At 42.8% G+C, this 19,605-nt stretch overlaps 1 protein-coding gene across 2 annotated transcripts in view; it reads left to right on the top strand.

The window, feature by feature from the left end:
- The window catches only part of dbn1 (drebrin 1), a 133,628-nt gene that overhangs the window by 90,902 nt on the left and 23,121 nt on the right, over positions 1 to 19,605 (top strand). For both annotated transcript variants that reach the window (XM_080748443.1, XM_080748442.1), the window contains exons 3-8: positions 11,946 to 12,058; positions 14,079 to 14,153; positions 14,577 to 14,729; positions 15,787 to 15,864; positions 16,384 to 16,535; positions 17,628 to 17,685. In XM_080748443.1, the coding sequence (XP_080604569.1) occupies positions 11,946 to 12,058; positions 14,079 to 14,153; positions 14,577 to 14,729; positions 15,787 to 15,864; positions 16,384 to 16,535; positions 17,628 to 17,685 (629 nt within the window). The remainder of the gene's footprint in view (positions 1 to 11,945; positions 12,059 to 14,078; positions 14,154 to 14,576; positions 14,730 to 15,786; positions 15,865 to 16,383; positions 16,536 to 17,627; positions 17,686 to 19,605) is intronic.

Below are 19,605 nucleotides of genomic sequence, written 5' to 3'. Positions count from 1 at the left end.
AAAGATATTTTTTTATCTGTTATCTGGCCCAATGGGAATGGGCCTTTAGAGTTAATGAATTGGGTTTTTTGGGCTGGAAGAGACACTGGGAAGACCAAAAAACAAGGACAAAAAAAGTTAAATTCATGGTGGGCCCCCTTTAAGTAGCTAAAATAGCAGATCTGCAAGCTCTAGCTATTTTCGCTATTTTCGCCTGACACTTTCTTACAACGAAGTAGGGCATTAATAATTTATGAAAAATCATACCAAGTTGAAATATGGAGATGCAATGTGTCTGGCCAACCGTTCTCTGGAGAGTTCTCGCAGTATATCTACACCTGAGTTTTAGGGGTGCTTTAGGGGTGTCCTGTCCTGATCCATTAGTTTCCAGCAGATATGGCTGGATATTCCGGCTAAGGAGAGATGTGTTGCATATCGCGAACGCTCAACAGCAACGAGCTTATTAAAATATACTGCTCAAAAAAATGAAGGGAACCAAATGTTCCCTTAATTCTTTGAGCTTTCTTTGAGCAGTACTACTGTAAAGTATACTATACTCAAATAAATTCAAATAAATGAAGGGAACATTTCGTTCCCTTCATTTCTTTGAGCAGTTTTATATCGCTCGGATTGAAATGGTATAATTTGTCTCCAAGTTTCACATTTGTACGTTCTTTCCCAAAGTAAAGCCCTGCTTCATCATACAAGGCCGTCGCACAAAAGTAGTGAAAACAGCAGATCTACTAGCACACAACGCCTCGCACCGCGAGGCGTTGTGTGCTTGTAGATCGGCTGTTTTCACTAGTTTAAATCATTTTTAAAATGATAATGCAAAACGAACAGTTTTGGACATACAAGGTTTTCACCCGACAACGACGATATATTTACAGAGAAACAGTGATGCGCTAATATCTTGTGGCAAGCTAGAAGACTTGTCTAAGTCCAGTTGCAAAATGCAGACTTCCAGGTGTTCTTTCATGGCTCTTAGGGAGTCCCATTTTTTGATGGCTGTTGGTTGGTAGGGCATTCCACATCTTGTCCACTGCAATGAAATAACTACCACCCATAGTCTACGAGCAGTGTGTCATACAATATTCATGGTAAATGTTCATAGTAATGCCCCACTGAACCCATGGTTGCATCTGTTTCCCACATCTTATTATTATTGCAGACATTACAGTACACGCACGCACACAGGCACGTACACTATTAAAGTTGCATGCTTCTCGCGCTCGATCAGTTACCCAGAACTTGAATAAAAGTGCATGACCTCAATGGAACTGCATACAGTTCTACAGAATGACTGTGAACAGGGCAGTTTTTAGTTAATTCATTGAAAAGATAATCAAAGTGCTTTTATTGTGACCGCCAGGTCGCAAGTTACTATGAAAACCTCCACCGGCTGTCTGTCAGTCCCTCCGTCAGTCCCTCCGTCAGTCAGTCCCTCCGTCTGTCCGTCCCGTCCCGTCCCGTCACGTCACGTCACGTCACGTCACGTCACGTCACGTCACGTCACGTCACATCACGTCACACTTTTAGCCCTATCTCCTGCACTGTTGCCCCTATCCATGCCAAACTTTGCACACACACTCCTTGGCTGGCAAACCACAACCTCCGCCCCTCATTTCTCAAATGCCCCTGTTCTAGCGCCACAATGAGGCTGCGTGTATACAGTACATGCGATCTGTGTGTGGTGTCTGTCTTACTGGTTTTCTCAGTTCCTCTACAAAGCCTAGAGGCCCTATTTTCACCAAGCTAAACCCTAAACTCCTAAACTTCTTTGCCTTCAGATTTTTTTTTTTTTAAATAGTTCAAATAGCTGATCTACAAGCTCACAACGTGTCGATGTAGATCGGCTATTTGAAGTATTTTAAAATGTTTTTCAAAATAGTAAAAAAGGCAAAGGATTTTAGGGGATTAGGGTTTAGCATGGCCCCAGTCACGCATGGTAATACTTTCATCATTTTCTGATAATACGCAGAATGATTAATTTCCCTCACACTCAATGTGATTTGGCATCCTAATGCCAAAGCTACTGTACATGTACAGTAGGTTAAGAGGACGGATAACGAAGGTCACTCATATAGTCAGGGTTTATCTTCCACATTACATTGTGACGTATCGATTGATTGATCAGATTTATTTGGAGATAAAAAGAAAGGGCACATCAGCACTTCCATGAACAGCAACAGGGAAAGCAAAAGCCCAGGGCTTAAATAATTGAAGAAGTGCCAAAAATGGCAAAGTGCTACTGTATGGGGTGAGGCAGTCAGTAAGTCAGTAGTGTTAGTGTGTCTGCACTGTGAAGTAGAGCAGTGGTTCTCAACCTGTGGGTCGGGACCCCTAGGGGGGGTCCCCAAATTATTTTGGTGGATCCCCAGATGATTAACCTAATGTGCAACTTTGTTTTCTCACTCAACAGTAAAAAAACAACAACATAAGGTTAAAAGGTATAGAGGCTATCTGCACATTTGAGGACTTTTTAATACCTGTAAAATTCAAATTAAACATTGGCCAAATTGTCAAATATTAGGCACAGAAATTGTGAAAATAGACAATCTACATGCTCAAAACGCCTCGTGTTTTGTGAGCATGTAGATCGGCTATTTTCACAATAGAACCGTGTTATACAAAATGTAATGCCTCAACTCTTAGTGCTCGTTAGGGTGGGGGTTCCCAGTTAAAATACGATTATTTTGGGGGTCACGGCCTGAAAAGGTTGAGGACCACTGGAGAGTGGGGTCTTGTACTTGTGAAACAAAGTAAATAAAGGGTATTTATTTGTACCCGAGGGTAGAAAAAAATCCGAAAGGGAATCCAGTTAAAAGCAAAACATCACAACAATATTTTGTTTGCTGTTATTTAGACTACATAAAAACAATGCGACTCCAATCTGGATATGCTGCACACAAGATTTGGCTTCAGTAAAATACATTTTCAGGTTGGGATACCAATTTTATATAATCAGGAGAGTGGATTAAACAAGTTAAATTGGAAGTGATTAAACAAACAAACTAAAACACTAAAAACTGAATCATTTATCTTTATGCTGTTCTCTGTCCTGATGTATCACAAACTGAAAATGTATTTTCTGTTTACTAAAGAGCTGGAGAGACTGAACAAACACTCTATAGCAATGATTACTATCTGAATATAGAGATATTTAACACTTACAGTATTTTCAGAAAGAAATATCACTTACACCAGCAACACGGCCTAAGAATAAGGTCGTGAAAAAATGCTTTAACACACACACACACACACACACACACACACACACACACACACACACACACACACACACACACACACACACACACACACACACACACACACACACACACACACACACACACACTCTCTCTCTCTCTCTCGCCCCCTCAGTTGAAGCTGAAGTGCTGTGCATAGGCCAGGTGCATCCGTCTTGTGCTATAGAAGTGCAATGGCTGCAGGTACAAAGGATTTCCAATGTTGTTTATTCTTCAAAAAGTGTCTGGAGCTGGGGGGGCTGAAATTCACTCCGTAAAGGATGGGAACAGTCGTCAGAGACATAGAACTGGCCTTACTGTACGTTGCAGCTGAGCTAGGCTGAGTTGGGATAACGAATTTTAATTTTCTTAGCCCTATACCAGCTCACAGATTTTGACTATTTTGGAATTTAGATTATGAAAATTTGCACAAAATAGGTATGCCAGGTTTAATGTGGCTAGCACGTATCTATTTAATTGCTCATTATCAAATATAAATAGCTTGCAGGCAGCTTGTAGGCAGCTTGTGACACTGTTGTATGACTGACCAAAAAGACATAAAAAGTTAAAATATGGCGATAAGAGGTTTCAACAAAATGACCCTGCTTACAGTTTAAGAAACACAGGATAAGATGTTATTATTACAGCTTATACTAAGCCCTCTTGACAATTACATCTAAAGGAGGCTGATCTCCAGAGACTGGTTACCCAACCATGACACAAGGGGGAAAAGACAAGACAAGACGAGACTGATTTGATAAAAGGCCAACAAGGAATAAAACAAGGATGGGGGAGCATGGAGCCCACCCTCTGTTGATGAACGACAGCCTGGGTACCTTATCCCTAGGGAGGAAAAGACTTTAACTTGCACTGATTGGTCAAGCTGCTGTATATCCCTAGGGAACTCTCTCTCTCTCTCTCTCTCTCTCTCTCCCTCCCTCTCTCTCTCTCTCTTTCTCTCCATGTTGTTTGTCTGTCTGTCTGTCTGTCAGTCACGTCACGTCACGCCACGTCGTGTCACGTTGCGTCGCGTCACACTTTTCTCTACTCATATCTCCGCCACCGTTGCCCCTATCCATGCCACCCCCTCATGAGAGACATGTGAGACCCCCTCATGTCTCACATGCCCCTCTTCTAGCGCCACCATGAGGCAGATTCTTGCAAAACACATTTTTGGACACTGCTCCTACATATTTTGCCCTAACATCACGCAAAGCGGTACACAGTATCTCTAAAGTCATGTCATCAACATGGATCTGTCCCATTTCCCATATTCCCTCCTGATTGGCTACCATTGCCTTCTAAAGTTTGTGTATGCGACCTGACGGTCGCTTATCTCCCGATTTAGGGAGATTTAGGGGGTTATATTGTCTCTGTTGGGTGGAAACCTCAAAAACTTTTACTTTTCAGGATTAAAATTCAAAAGCATCAAAAGTAGCAGATCGACAAGCACAAAAAGCGTTCCTTTGCGCCGCGTTTCAAGCTTGTGGATCTGCTACTTTGAGCTTAACTCATTCTGTGCCAATGACTGCTTATGACGTTTTTTTTTCCAATAGCCCTGTGTGCCAATGACGGCTTATGACGGTTTTTGTGTTTTTTACATAGAAAAAAAAAAAAGATTTTTTTTTTCTTTTTTTTTAAAGATGTCAAAATGACCTGAGATCAGAGAGATGCTTTTCTCTGTTTGTGTGTTCGCTCCCTCGTTTAGCTGATTGAGAAAATGTGTGTTCATGTGTGTCCATTCTAGTGGATGGACACTTTTTTTCATTCAAACAGCTCTATCTCTGGAACCATTTGTCCGATTGACAAAATTCTTTTTGCCACTGAATCACAACAACTGTGTCTGTTTCTGTGGGGAAAAAAAATTATAAAAAAAAAAATCATTTTTTTTCATTGCATAGTAAAGAAAAACATACAAAATCTCGGCACAGCTACCTTGGAGCCATTTTGGCATCTGGCACAGAATGAGTGAGAGATACAATTCAGAGTTGATTGCTATGCTATCGTCTAGGGGCGTCACAAGGGGGGGGGGGGGGGTGGGGGAGTGGGACTGCTAGCTATTGAAAAATGGCAGATATACAAGCTCGAAAATTTGTGCAAGTCTTTGAATATTTCAAATCCTTCTAAGGTTTTTTGAAAAACCTATGTTTCTATGTCAGTGATGCTGGTGCTCAAACTTTTTCATGTGAAGGACCCCCAAAATGATATGAATTTTGGCCACGGAGCCCCATCTCAAAATATTTAGTTCCAGGGACCCCCCCCCCCCCCAGAAGCCAAATTTGAGTTACAAATGTTCGCTTACATATATTCAAAGATTTGCACACATTTTCATGACTTAAAAAAAAAATCAAACCTCGGTTCGAACTGAAGCGGTGAATTAGAGCAGTTCCAGATCTATGTTTTTGATTCAGATGGGTCCCAGGGACATTTTATGAGTCCCGTTTTTACTGGTGTGTGTGTGTGTGTGTTTTTTTTTTTTTACCGCAACGTGCTCTCTCTCTCTCTCTCTCTCTCTGTTTTCAGCGTGCGGTTTGTAAGTTTCACTTTCTGTTTAGAAATCAGCATCGCTTGCTCTGTCTGGCTCTCTCTCTCTCTCTCTCGCGCGCGCATGCGCAGATCCTGTTCATACTGGTGAGTGAGTGAGTGAGTGAGGACAAGGGGACAGACATGAGCATACATTGGAAGCGGCTAGTCACCGCTTCAAAAATAGCACATATACAAGCTCGCAGCGCGGCACTCGGTGCCGCGCTGTGAGCTTGTATATCAGCTCTTTTTTAATAGCTAAAGTATAAAATAATTAAGGCCCCTCCACCTTGGGCCCAAGTAACTCAGTCCCACTCCCCCCCACCCCCCCTGTGACGCCCCTGGACGATAGCATAGCAATCAACTCTGAATTGTATTGTCTCTCACCTCATCATGGAATGAGTGGTGTGCACTTTCATAGCACTTAGAACACCAGGTCCAGGTGTTGGTTGTTTCCCAGCATTGACGTCATTCACTCTCCACAGAGAGACTCCTACTCCTCACCGTAGGACGCTTCATTAGCAGCTCTCACGTTGTGCTCTGTGTGACGCAGACAAGCCAAGACAAAGGAAAACAGAAAGACCCACCATCTCCTGTTTACTTTACGTTTCTGTGTAACGTACTGTAGGTGGCTGACTTTTTAGGAGACCGGAATTAGGGTTGGAGTCTATTCATTCCAATTGGAGACGGAGAGTGAACGTGAACACAGCTTCTGAACCGTTCTTTAGCCCTGTGGTCACTGAACTAAATATTGGACCCGATTGTCACGAGTAACATTTTGACACTACAATAGCTTTTTTCAGAAAGACAAAATCAACTTTGTTAACCTTTCTCTGCTCCAGCAACACACTCTCACGAGATCTAGCACCATTAAACACAGTTTGAGAGATCTACCGTCAGACGGCACCCACTTAGGAGACTATTTGTATGCTATTTGTGTACACTTCGCCTCTAGTGGCTACAATTGGGATGGCGTATCTTTCTAAATCCACCGTCTTAGTCAAGCATCCAGCCTGGCTCCTACAAGTGATTCTGAGATGCTTCATATACTGTAGGACAGGCCCTGATCCCATCAGAGATGTGTCTCTTACACAACGTGCTTCTCAAACATTTACATTTCAAAGGCCCCCAGTTTTGTACTATATGGTTATTTGGGGTTTTTCTGTTGGAACAGGCTGTGAAGATGAATATCCCTGAGGGGACAAGTCAATACATACTATTATTATTATTCTCCCCAATTTAGTCATTATGCCAATTAATTCCTCCCCAGTCACATTTCTGTAGGTTGTTCCTGCATGATGTTGTACCATACTCACCTCCCAGTGAGGAGCCCCCTCCGGGAGGATACCACCTGACGTTTGCCAACGGGTCTGAGGCCCTAAGCTATATGCAGAAAAGATATTCCTCTAATCAAATCAAAACTCAAATCTTTGCTTCTGGGGGTCCCTGGAACAAAATAGTTTCCTTGACATGACCAAGTTTGAGAACCACTGATGTAGGCCGATTCTACAAATGTCTTCTAAATCCTAACAGTTTTCTGAGAAAAAAAAAAAGTATGGGTGCTAGATTGCGCCACCCGAGCACCCCTGTCCCCCAGTCTGTTATGCCAGGGATCTTCAACTTTTTCAGGCCAAGGACCCCTTCGTTGAGAGAGAGATGAAGCAGGGACCCCCTCAAGATTCTATATAGTTTCATTGTTTGACAGCACAATCATCAGTGTATTTTGGATTCATGTCAATTTGTGTTTTCAGACATTTAATCACTTGAACCAACAATACTTAATAAACTTGACCTTTCACTCTGTACTTAGTCTGCTCTTTTTCCACTCTACACCAAAGCTCTTTGCCGAAAATAGACGATCTACAAGCTCACAACACCTCGCAGCGCGAGGCGCTGTTAGCTTGTAGATCGGCTTGTAGATCTGCTATTTTTGGCTAAAGTTCTTAGAATATGGACGCTAGGGTTTAAGCAGTTAATATAAAAAAGGAGAAAAAAATGGTTTCTATCACACAAAGATGGGGACCCCCTGTTTTACACTGTCTCCCACTCAGCTTTCCTACTGTTTGTCCTACACGGTCTGTTTGTCTGTCTGTCTGTCTGTCTGTCTGTCTGTCTGTCCGTCCGTCTGTCTGTCTCGTTCTCTCTCTCTCTCTCTCTCTCTGCTTTCCTACCGTCTGTCTGTACGCTGTCTCCCTCTCAGCTTTCCTGCTTTAGCTTGGAAAGTTACATTTGCACAGAGGACCCCAGTTCTTTGTGCATATCTCTCTCCCGAGGAGCTATTACTTCTGAGTTACAATGTGACAAAGCTCTGTTTACACAATTCTTTATTCCCTTTTAATTACACATACATTTCAGTTTTGATTGTTTTTATTTGACACTTGCTTTGGCAATTTGTAAATGTATGTTTTCTCATGCCAATATAGCTCCTTTGAATTGAATTGAAATTGACAGGGAGGGAGTTCCCTTTTACTGAACAATCAACACTATAGCAATGATTACTATCAGAACATAGAGCTATTTAACACAGTATTTGAACAAATAAATACCACTTGTAACCACCAACACAGACTAAGAAGGAGGTCATGAAAAAAGCTTTTCACACTTACATACTCGCCCACTCACTCTGAGCTTGAGTGCTGCGTGCATCATCTTGCTTTGATTAGCGTTTCAAAGGCTGCAGGTGCAAAATATCCAAATCGTTTATTTATTCCAACAAGCCGGCTGTGGGCTGCTGGTGGCTGAAATACACTCTGTATAAAGAATGGCGACAGTCTTGAAAAGATAGAACTGGCCTTTTGTTGCAGCTAGGAGGAATATGGAGGAAATGCATTTATTTAGTTAGTTAATATGGATTGTAGCTTGAATCACTGTACTTTTACAGTGTACTGGCTGCTGTGTCCCCTACCCCCCCCCCCCCTCTCTCTCTCTCTCTCTCTCTCTCTCTCTCTCTCTCTCTCTCTCTCTCAGCCAAAGCAAAAGTGGAACAAAACAAACAAATGATACAACACACAATTAAATGGGAATAAAGAAACGTGTAAACAGAGCTGTGTTACATTTGTGATTTAAAATGTTCATGGATTTCTTATACAGCTTAGACTTGTTTGACAGCAATATTGTCTGTTGGATTAATATATTCAACCACTTGAACTGTCAATACCTACTAGTCTGCTCTTCTTTTCCATCTACGCCAAACCTCTATGCCAAAAAATAGCCGATCTGCAAGCTCACAACGCCTCGCGCTGCGAGGCGTTGTGAGCTTGTAGATCTGCTATTTTTTTGGCTAATGTTCCACTAAGAATAGGGATGTTCAAGTGATTAATGTAAAAGACTTGTGTTTTTAAATGAACATGCTAATAAGAGGTGAAAACACTAAAAAGCAATGGTGGAAAGTAGTACATGCAACTCAGAGGGAAGACCTTCTTACGAAACTATGCAAGTTGTGCATTTTCTGTGTCAGATACAGTACATCCATATAGGAGAGGTTAGCTCGGGATACACTTTGGAGACAGTTGACAGCAGTGTTTTGCATTCACTTGGTATAAAACCTTTTGCGAATAGCAGCAATTTATTCAAACGTAATTAAAGGACTTTCCTCTGTTCATATGGGCAGTATTTCTGTGGTGTAAAATAAACAGTGCAGGGATGATTTATAGTCCTTAAGGTGCTTGTGTTCCATTAGACATCCTTCTCCTTAGTCAGGAGATATTAATAAAACCTGTGAATAAATTCCTTACCAAACAATTTCTTCACCAATGTGTTTGTTGTAAAGGTGTCTAACATGTCTAACAAAGTTTGAAATTCAAAATCCCTAGGAGAATCTTTGACAGCTAGTGTAAGTTTGGGTCTCATTCACTAACTAGACTATACTATAAAGGCAAAAATTACTCAAAGACTACTTTAAGTGGGATGTGAGGGGTCTAACTAGGTGTTTTTAATTATTCTGAATCCATTGCAAGCTTTTGTTTTGCACGAAAAACATTGCTTGGGCTACAAACGGCCCCCAAAAAAACATGGTCCATTTTTAGCCCAAGGAATGTTTTTCGTGCAAATCAAATGCTTACAATGGATTCATAATAATAAAAAAAAAACACCTAGTTAGACCCCCTCACATCCCACTTAAAGCAGATTCTCTGGGATTATTTTTTTCCTTTATAGTATAGTGTATAGTAAGTGAAGACCCAAACTTACCCTAGCTGTCAAAGATTCTCCTAGGGATTTTGAATTTCAAACTTTGTTAGATATGTTGCTAGACACCTTTACGAACACGTTGGGTGATGAAACCGTTTGGTAAGAAATTTATTCCCAGCTTTGACAGGTATTCTGATAACATTCCCTGACTACCTGTCACAACAGCTCACAAATCTTGCTGCTGTGTTTGCACATTGTCGTAGGGCTGTCACAATTATTACATAATCGTCTAATCGCCATTATTTGACATAATCGTGATTATTTTGTCATAATCGTCATAATCGTTTACATGTTGAACAATGTTCATATTTTCAAACATTTGCAAAAATAGTGGAAATAGCAGATCTGCAAGCTCACAACGCGTCGCATCGCGAGCTTGTAGATCGGCTATTTCCACTATCAATGTTCATTTTTAAGTATAAAGTTGTCAAATATGTCAGTAATTTCTTTGCATATTAAGGTTATGTGCCATATCTACCATGTGCAACTTCAAAGCCTAAAAGCCAAACAGAAATGTAATTGTCAACAACAAAAACACAAATCGTTAATCGCAATTATTTGAGTGATAATTAATCATCATATAAAATGTCATAATCTTGACAGCCCTACATTGTCGTACTTTGTTGTTATTAGTCAAGTTTTCAAACTCTCCTTGGGTGATTGTAATCTGTGGGAAGTATGTTTCTCTCTCTCTCTCTCTCTCTCTCTCTTTCTCTCTCTGTTGTCCTGCTGTGTCCATAATACGATTAGTCTCTACCTACTGTACCCTTCCTTCTCCAAATGGTTGCCACCTGCCTGCGTTGGCAGACTTAATAACATGTTTGTTGTTGTAGATGGAGTGTGATTAAATTGTATAATAAAGGCTTATTTAGAAAATCCCGGTGTGACACCCACACACTACACACCCACACACAGAGACACGCACGCACGCACGCACCCACGTACGCACGCACACTAATGATGTTTAGTTGATTGTGTGTGTGTTGCGTTCTCGTGGTGGAGTCATTAGTCTCATCATTACAGACACAGATGCTTTATGAGTCTGAAGGGACACAGGGTTGAACATTAGGTTGTATTAAAACATGAACACACACACACACACACACACACACACACACACACACACACACACACACACACACACACACACACACACACACACACACACACTTGGACAAAGACACAAGTGTGTACTGAGACCTTGAGCAGTGAGTCAGCATTGCAACGGTTAATGGTTAATATGGTCTCTGTCGGGTGGAAACCTCATCCAGTCCAAAACCGTTTACTTTTCAGGATTCACGGTTGCTTCACACTGCAGCTCACCAGTCTCGAGGACGCACAATGCAGTCTCGAGACTACAGTACCTCTTGAGGTGGTTTCGAGGCTATCCGTTTCTGAGGAAAACCGCAGGCTTCACACTGTCAAAACATCTGCCAAGTAGCCTCGAGAACGGTCCCGAGACCGCAGTGTGAATCCGCCCTTAAATTCAAAAGTAGCAGATCTACAAGCTCAAAATGCGCAGCTACTGCTGCTTTTCTTTTTTTTTTTTTTAAGATTTGTTTTTGGGCTTTTTATGCCTTTATTTGATAGGATAGTAGACTGACAGGAAATGACATGTGGCAAAGGTTGTCCGGATCGGGAATCGAACCGGTGACGCCAGCAGGCATCATAGCCTAGTATGTGGTATGCGCCTTGACCACCAGGCCAGCAGGCACCCCACTGCTGCTGCTTTTGATGATTTCTGTGTGACGCTGTTGTGTGATCGAGTAGGGCGTTAATTTACTGTACGAAAAAACTCAAATGTTTGATTTCTGCTTTCTGCCCGAGGGTTCTGTCCGAAATCATATTAGGAGTTAATGTTAATTATAATAGTTTACTGAATGTTCATGGTTTCCCTGTGTGTGTGTGTGTGTGTGTGTGTGTGTGTGTGTGTGTGTGTGTGTGTGTGTGTGTGTGTGTGTGTGTGTGTGTGTGTGTGTGTGTGTGTGTGTGTGTGTGTGAGTGTAGGTGGAGGTCTGGCAGCCATCACAGTACTGTTTGACAGTTCCATGGTGATGTATGGCTTCTGTTCTCTGAAGGAACCCAACGCTGCTCTTCCCAGATACATCCTCATCAACTGGGTTCGTTCCTTTCTTTTATCTTCCATGACCAGAGTGAACTTTTACAAAGGTCTTTCAGAAATAAGTGTTTGTTTGGTCATAAGCTGGTCGGTCCACCTGGCTCTCATTGACTACAATTTATTATTCCAGGGGTCTTCAACAGGGGGTCCAGGACTCCTAGGGGGTCCTCAGAGTTACTACAGGAGGTCCTCCAAATCTTTGTGTGATAGCAACTTTTTTTTCTCCTTTTATATATTAACCACTTGAACCCTAGTGTCCATATTCGGAGAACTTTTGCCAAAAATAGCAGATCCACAACGCCTCGCACGCGAGGCGTTGTGAGCTTTGTGATTGAAAAATTGGCAGAGTTTTTACTATGGTGAAAGAAATGTAAAATGCCCTCTTTCAATGCCATACCTGAATGCAGCATTCAAGAGAATTGCCATGTCCTACTCTCCTGAATAGAAATCCAGTATTGACTTGATTACGCTTAGTTCAGTATGGCATCAAGCTCACAACACGTCGCAGCGCAACGCGTTATGAGCTTGGAGGTCTGCTATTTCCGCCAAAAGGCTCTTTTAGAAATTTCAGCCCCTGCCTCTCTAACATTCTCTGCACGTCCCTGAAGCTGCTGCTGATTGGTTCAAACCAGGCTATGATGCTGACGCATAGTGACACAATGTGATTTGATGTTGTGAGATGTTCTACACCGGTGGCATTTGTCGTTTTTCACTAAATGCGATTCAACCTAACTGTAAAAGGCTGAGGACATTTCAAGTACACTTCAGTCAGTGACACTTCAAGGATCATTCTCAGACTGTCTTTGAAGAGAAGACATTCTCTGATGTACTCTAGGCAGCAAGATGAACATAAGGTTGAATGAAACATGAACACACACACACACACACACACACGCTCACACACACACACACACACACACACACACACACACACACACACACACACACACACACACACACACACACACACACACACACACGCATACACACACACACACACACACACACACACACACACTTAGACACAGCTTTGTGACTGATGCAGACCTTGAGCAGGTGAATGCTGAGGATATCTTGAGTACACTTCAGTGACACGGCAAGGATATTCTGAGACTGTGACTGTCTTTGAAGAAGATGTACTCTGATGTGCTCTGAAGTAGGCCTGCTCCGCATAGATTAAAGTTTTCAGTCGCCACAACTGATTTCAGTCATTTGGATTCCCTAGAAGTCAGCATGTCTTCTATGGAAGCATGTTGCTATGCGAAAATAGCCCATCTACAAGCTTTCAATGTGTGTGCGATGCATTGATGTAGATCGGCTTTCATAAAGTCTCGGATATTTCATAATATGAATATATATTGTAAAAGCAAATGTTAAAGCCTCAGTCTGTGATTTCTTCACCTGGTTGGCAGTATGCAGAACAGCAGGAACAATATTGCTAAAACATCATAGGAATCAGCAGGGACGTGCAGAGAATGTTAGAGAGGCAGGGGCTTCAATTTCTAAAAAGGCCTTCTGTGAAAATATTGAAAAGAGCTGACCTCCAAGCTCACAACGCGTCGCAGCGAGACGCGTTGTGAGCTTGAAGGTTGGCTATTTTCAGTACTTGATACCAAAGCATAATCAGTAAAGTTCTGGAGATGTGGCCTACACTACAGCATGGATTTCTACACAGAGAGGGCAATTCTTTCAACATAAGATGCTACATTCAAGTTCAGGAGAGTTTGAACAAGGCACTTCTCTTGAATCATGTATGGCATGGAAAGGGGGGCATTTGTATTTCTTTCACCATAGTAAAAACTGCATTCATGGTCTGGAATGGGCACTGTTTACGAAAGGGTAAAAGGGCAGGGGCTCAAGCCCCCTTTTATGTCTATGTGTGCCTGGGAATCAGTGCTAGTGTGGGGAGGGCTCCTTTCACACTGTTTCACTAATCACACATTAGGACTTAGATCATACAAACAGTTTCTGTCGTGAGATTTAATTTTGCTTTTTCATCCATGACTCTGATGTACTTCCAGGTAGGGGAAGACGTCGCAGACGCCAGGAAGTGTGCGTGTGCGAGTCACGTAGCCACCATCGCCGAGTTCCTCCAGGTTACTCACCTTTTACATTACTCTCTATTATATATTGGTGCGTCTGCTGCATTATTCTAATGTTTTGTAATGTAATGGTGCTTGTTGGAACAACCACCACAATGTGCTTATTTAAGAGATGAACTGCAGCCTGAGTATCTTATCCCTTGGGAAGATATGCGTTGACTGGTCAGCTGCTGTAATTTCCCAAGGGAAGATATGACTTTCAATCAAACTCTCTCTCTCTCTCTCTCCCCCCCTCCTTCTGTCTGTCTATCTCTCTCCCTATCTCTCTTTCTCTCCCTCTTTCTCTCTGTCTCTATTTGTCTCTCTCTGTGTGTGTGTGTGTTTCTCTCTCTCTCTCTCTCTCTCTCTCTCTCTCTCTCTCTCTCTGTCTCTCTCTCTCTCTCTCTCTCTCTCTCTCTCTCTCTCTCTCTCTCTCAGGGAGTTGATGTCATCATAAACGCCAGCAGTATGGAGGACATCGACCCGTCGGCGATTGGCCAGCGCCTGACCAATGGGACAACTGCAGGGGGTGTGGCCAGCCCTGTCCTCACCCGCCTGAAGACGAAAGAGGACGAGCAAGGAGTGAATGTGGTATAACACGCACACACACACACACACACACGCACACGCGCGCACACGCACACGCGCACACACACACACACACACACACACACACACACACACACACACACACACACACACACACACACACACACACACACACACTGTGCGTTTGTGTGTGTGTAGCAGAGGATTGCTGTGTCACTGAAGGTCATTGTACATCTCTGTTCAAACACAATAGTTCTGTGTGTCTGCCGTCACACGCACACGCGTACGCGCGCACACACACACACACACACACACACACACACACACACACACACACACACACACACACACACACACACACACACACACACACACACACACACACACGCGCGCATACATGCACAGTGACGGGACACATTGCTACAATGCTGAGTCATCAGGATGGTTGTTAGATGTTAGATGTTGTGTAATGGTTCAGGAAATGACCTTACAGAAGCCTTTACTGTAGCACACTGTACACTACAGTACTTCAAACACACAGTGGTTGTCACACACCTTCATGTTTTAGTGCCAGGGAGCCCCTGCAGATAATATTTGTCAGCATTTTTGCTTTGGCACTTACTAGCTTTGGCAATGTAAACATAATGTTTTCTCACAACAAAGCTCCTTTGAGCTGAACTGAACTGAACTGAATGTCTCTGTCTAGAATAACCTATTTAGACCTGGACTTATTTAATTATTTTAAAGTACAATAGCTGTGTGTGTGCGCGCGCGCGCGCGTGTGTGTGTGTGTGTGTGTGTGTGTGTGTGTGTGTGTGTGTGTGTGTGTGTGTGTGTGTGTGTGTGTGTGTGTGTGTGCACATGTTTGGTGCACATTTATGACCTTGGAAGCATGTTTCAAGGGCAATTGTGGTTTTAGTTTCTCATCCTGAAAACACACACACACACACACACACACACACACACACACACACACACACACACACACACACACACACACACACACACACACACACACACACACTTGCTATTGACTAACAACATCCTCTCTCTCTATCTGTCTGTCTCTCTATCTCTATCTTTCTCTCTCTCTTTTCAGGGTACTGTGTACGAGAAGACCAATGCTGAGATCGAAATGAAGAAAATCAATAGAGAGGAATTCTGGGAACAAGCCAAGGTACAGAGACAGACAGATAGACATAGAGAGACAGTCAGAGAATAGATTATACAGAATAATAGGCATCCAATTGAAACCATACAAAATCTGAAGTTTTTAATACCAATAATTGTCTCCGCCAGGCCGAAGGTGTGGCAGAGCTTTCGCCCATGTCCGTCTGTGTGTCTGTCCGTCCGTCTGTGTGTGTACACCTAATCTCCGGCACCGTCGGCCCGATCAATGTCAAATGCTGCACACACACTCCCTGGAGGCCAGAGCAGAACCAAATGTATCACATTGGCCAGTTATAGCGCTACCCCATGGGACAGATTTTTGCTGAACACATCTTTTGTTACTACTCCTACAGATTTTGTCCAAACCTCACACAAGTCGGTATACATTATCTCGGGCATGTGATCAAGATGTCTACCGAGATAGTCATGTGGCTGAGAGGAGCACTCTTTTCTAGTTTTATTTGAATACCCTGTGTCTCTCTCTGTGTCTCTCTCTGTTTCTCTCTCTGTCTCTCTCTCTCTCCAGCGCGAGGAGGAGCTGCGTAAGGAGGAGGAGAAGAAGAAGCTGGCGGAGGAGCGACAGCGTTTTGAGGAGGAGAGGATGGAGCTGGAGAGGAAGGAGCAGGAAGACAGAGAGAAGAGATACCGCGAGAGAGAACGACAGATAGAAGAGCACAGGTGAGCAGGAGAGACCCTGAGATAAATATATACAAGAATTCCTCCTCTACAGGAAGTGGGGAAGAATTCGTTAAACGGGTTAGGAGGAGAGACAGGTAGAAACGAAGATTTACAATTCTATCCCCCTGGTTTACACATTCTAACGGCGCTGAGTCGGCTCATGCGACCTTCGCACCGCTCGACACTGCGTCTTGCTCGCTACCGCTCGCTCGGCGGTGTCTCATGGGGCTCAAGGTCGCCTGAGACGGCGCGCCTCCGTCATGGTCAATAGAAAACGAGCGCTCCTTTACAAGAACCGTTGTCGGGGTGGTTATAGGATTCTTTAGAATCCGCCTCCCCCTGTACAGTACAGTCCACCTCCAAGAATCCGCCTCTTGGGTTTCTGTTGTCTGCATTCAGACCCTATTGCCTTGGGTTGGCTCCCATAGTGTCAGTTTGCTTGCCACCAGTTCCGGGAGCCTGACGCAGTGCCCCCTTCTCTCTCTGACCTTGTCTGTGACCTGCAGGAGGCCCCCTTAGAGGTCCACGTCCTCCCATGTGACATCAAGTGCATTGTTGTGTAGATGTTTCTTCCAGGGACTTTTCCTGCTGTAGGCAAGGCGAGGCAGTTGTATTTGTACAGCATATTTCAACAACAAAGCAATTCAATGTGCTTTACACAGAACATCAAGCAAAGGAAACGCAATAATACAATGACATTAGGATGCATAAAACAAAATAATTTGGTTCAGCAGAAACACATAAAGTGCATAAAACAAAAGGATGTGGATTAGTACAAATAACAGATTCAATTACAGTGCAGAAGAGAAAGAAAAGATAAAGAAAGGCCGCAGCAAACAGAAAGGTCTTTAGTTGTGTTTTAAAAGAAATAAGAGACCTGCAGTTTCCTGTGAGTTTGTTCCAGATATGTGGTGCATGCTGTGCTACTGTATGAGCATCCATATCTCGGGCCCGCACATCAGTACTGAGTACAATGAATGTATAACAAGTATAATGACTTTATAATGAATGTAATACATGTATAATACGTTTAATGAATGTCTGATGAGTATAACGAATGCATAATAAGCGTGTTAATGTGAATGTGTTTAGGAAGAAGATGCAAGACGAAGAGGAGGCCAAAGAGAGACAGAGGAACCAACCTGCTATAGTAAGTTTAGAACTGCGTGTGTGTGTGTGTGTGTGTGTGTGTGTGTGTGTGTGTGTGTGTGTGTGTGTGTGTGTGTGTGTGCGTGCGTGCGTGCGTGCGTGCGTGCGTGCGTGCGTGCGTGCGTGCGTGCGTGCGTGCGTGCGTGCGTGCGTGCGTGCGTGCGTGCGTGCGTGCGTGCGTGCGTGCGTGCGTGCGTGCGTGGGGGCGTGCGTGCGTGCGTGCGTGCGTGCGTGCGTGGGGGCGTGTGTGTTCATGTAAATGTTCCTGTCAGATGAGGTGATGAGTGATTCATGTGTCAGTTAATTAGTGTGCTCGCTGTTCGTGCTATCTTCTCCTTTTTATTTATTCCACCCACTTTTCTTGTGATTCGTAACTACTTCCACAGACTGTGAGCTCAAAACTCAAAGTTAAACATTACAATGTGCAGTTTTAAACACATCTAGACTTCGGGCCGCCCGCCAGTTTTAAAATTGGATGTGTAATTTAAACAATTTATTTTTTCACATTATCTTTCTCTGGTATATTGTTCACAATAACCATTCCACATGAAAGTGTTTTTGGCAACGTACCTTAAACACTCAACTCCGTTTTGACAGTAACAGTTTCTATTTGCACTTCGCACTTTAAAATGCTCTTACATTCAAAGTTTAATTCATCTCAAATGCTTTATCTCTTCAGTGTATTTATATTATAAAATTCCACTGAAACAATAATTTGGATCAAGTTTTAGCAAGCTAACGTCCACTCAACTGCTATTTCTGCTGAACCAAACAATGCTTTTAAATTATATATTCCACTCTATAACTAATTCTATTTCAACATTTTGTTAATTATGAAGGTCCTCTCCGATGCCTTCTACCTAATCATATTTTCTCTAAGCAGCTGCCTTCTCTTCACTCAGTGAGCCCACGCAGCTTCTCTAGTTTAACATCCAACCCTCCTCCGGGGAATCTCCTACAATCATCTCTTGTGTTCCTGCGCTCGAACCGGCACAGTGTTTCATTGTGAATCCAAACCAGATGTGACTGTAAAAGTTTAAAAGGCAAAATGACTTTTCTATCAGGACTGCACATCTTTTACTTCCAGTATAGGAAACGCTCTCTCATTCAAAGCCGTGTAATTCAGTCAGATTCAGCCTCAGACACAGAGCTAACAATAGAATGAAACAGAACGGAACCTTTAGTGTTCCCATATGTGAGAACTGGCCCTTGGTGGTAGTATTGTTAGCCATGTCTGTGCGCAGGAGCACTTTGGACATCATTTCCAGAGCATTTCTAGTGACTTTTACTTGAGAAAGTACAAAGGTATTGGCATCAAATGTTTACTAAAAGATTTAAGCACTATATTGGGATAGCAATCATTGCTATAGAGTGTTTGTTCAGTAACAGGAGACTCTCTGTCTGTCCAGCTCTTTAATAAACAGATTAGGTGGGTGGATCGGGAAAGAATACACATTTATCAGCTTCATTTTTATAGTGTTCCAGTTGCAATTGTGTCTGCTCATGTCTTTGTGTCATCACTTCCAATTGCACTTTAATCTGTATCCTGTTTGAGTTCTCTCTCATGATTGGATAAAATAGGTATCCCGACCTGAACATGCATTTTCTGTTAATTAATGAGCAGTAGAGACATGGAGACTCCACTCTATATCAATGTGTACTATCATCAATATACTTCTATTTAACACTTGTTTTAACAAAGAAATATCACTTACCTTACCTTTAATAACTAGACCTTACCCGTTCAAAGATGTGTGCTCCAAAATATACTGTGCAGAGTGTGGGTTGTGGGGAAAGTTACTGTAACTGGTGCGTGCGTGAGAGCATCATGTAAGGAGCAGCTCATGGAGGAGTGTATAAATACCCGTTGGAAGATGAGACACACATCAAACGCACCTGGTGAGAGAGAGAGAGAGAGAGA

Source organism: Nannobrachium achirus (genome assembly GCF_963921795.1).
Source record: "Nannobrachium achirus genome assembly, chromosome: 19".
NCBI classification, from domain to species: Eukaryota; Metazoa; Chordata; class Actinopteri; order Myctophiformes; family Myctophidae; genus Nannobrachium; species Nannobrachium achirus.
Note: the sequence above shows the minus strand (reverse complement) of the source record. Positions and strands in the feature narration are given on the sequence as shown.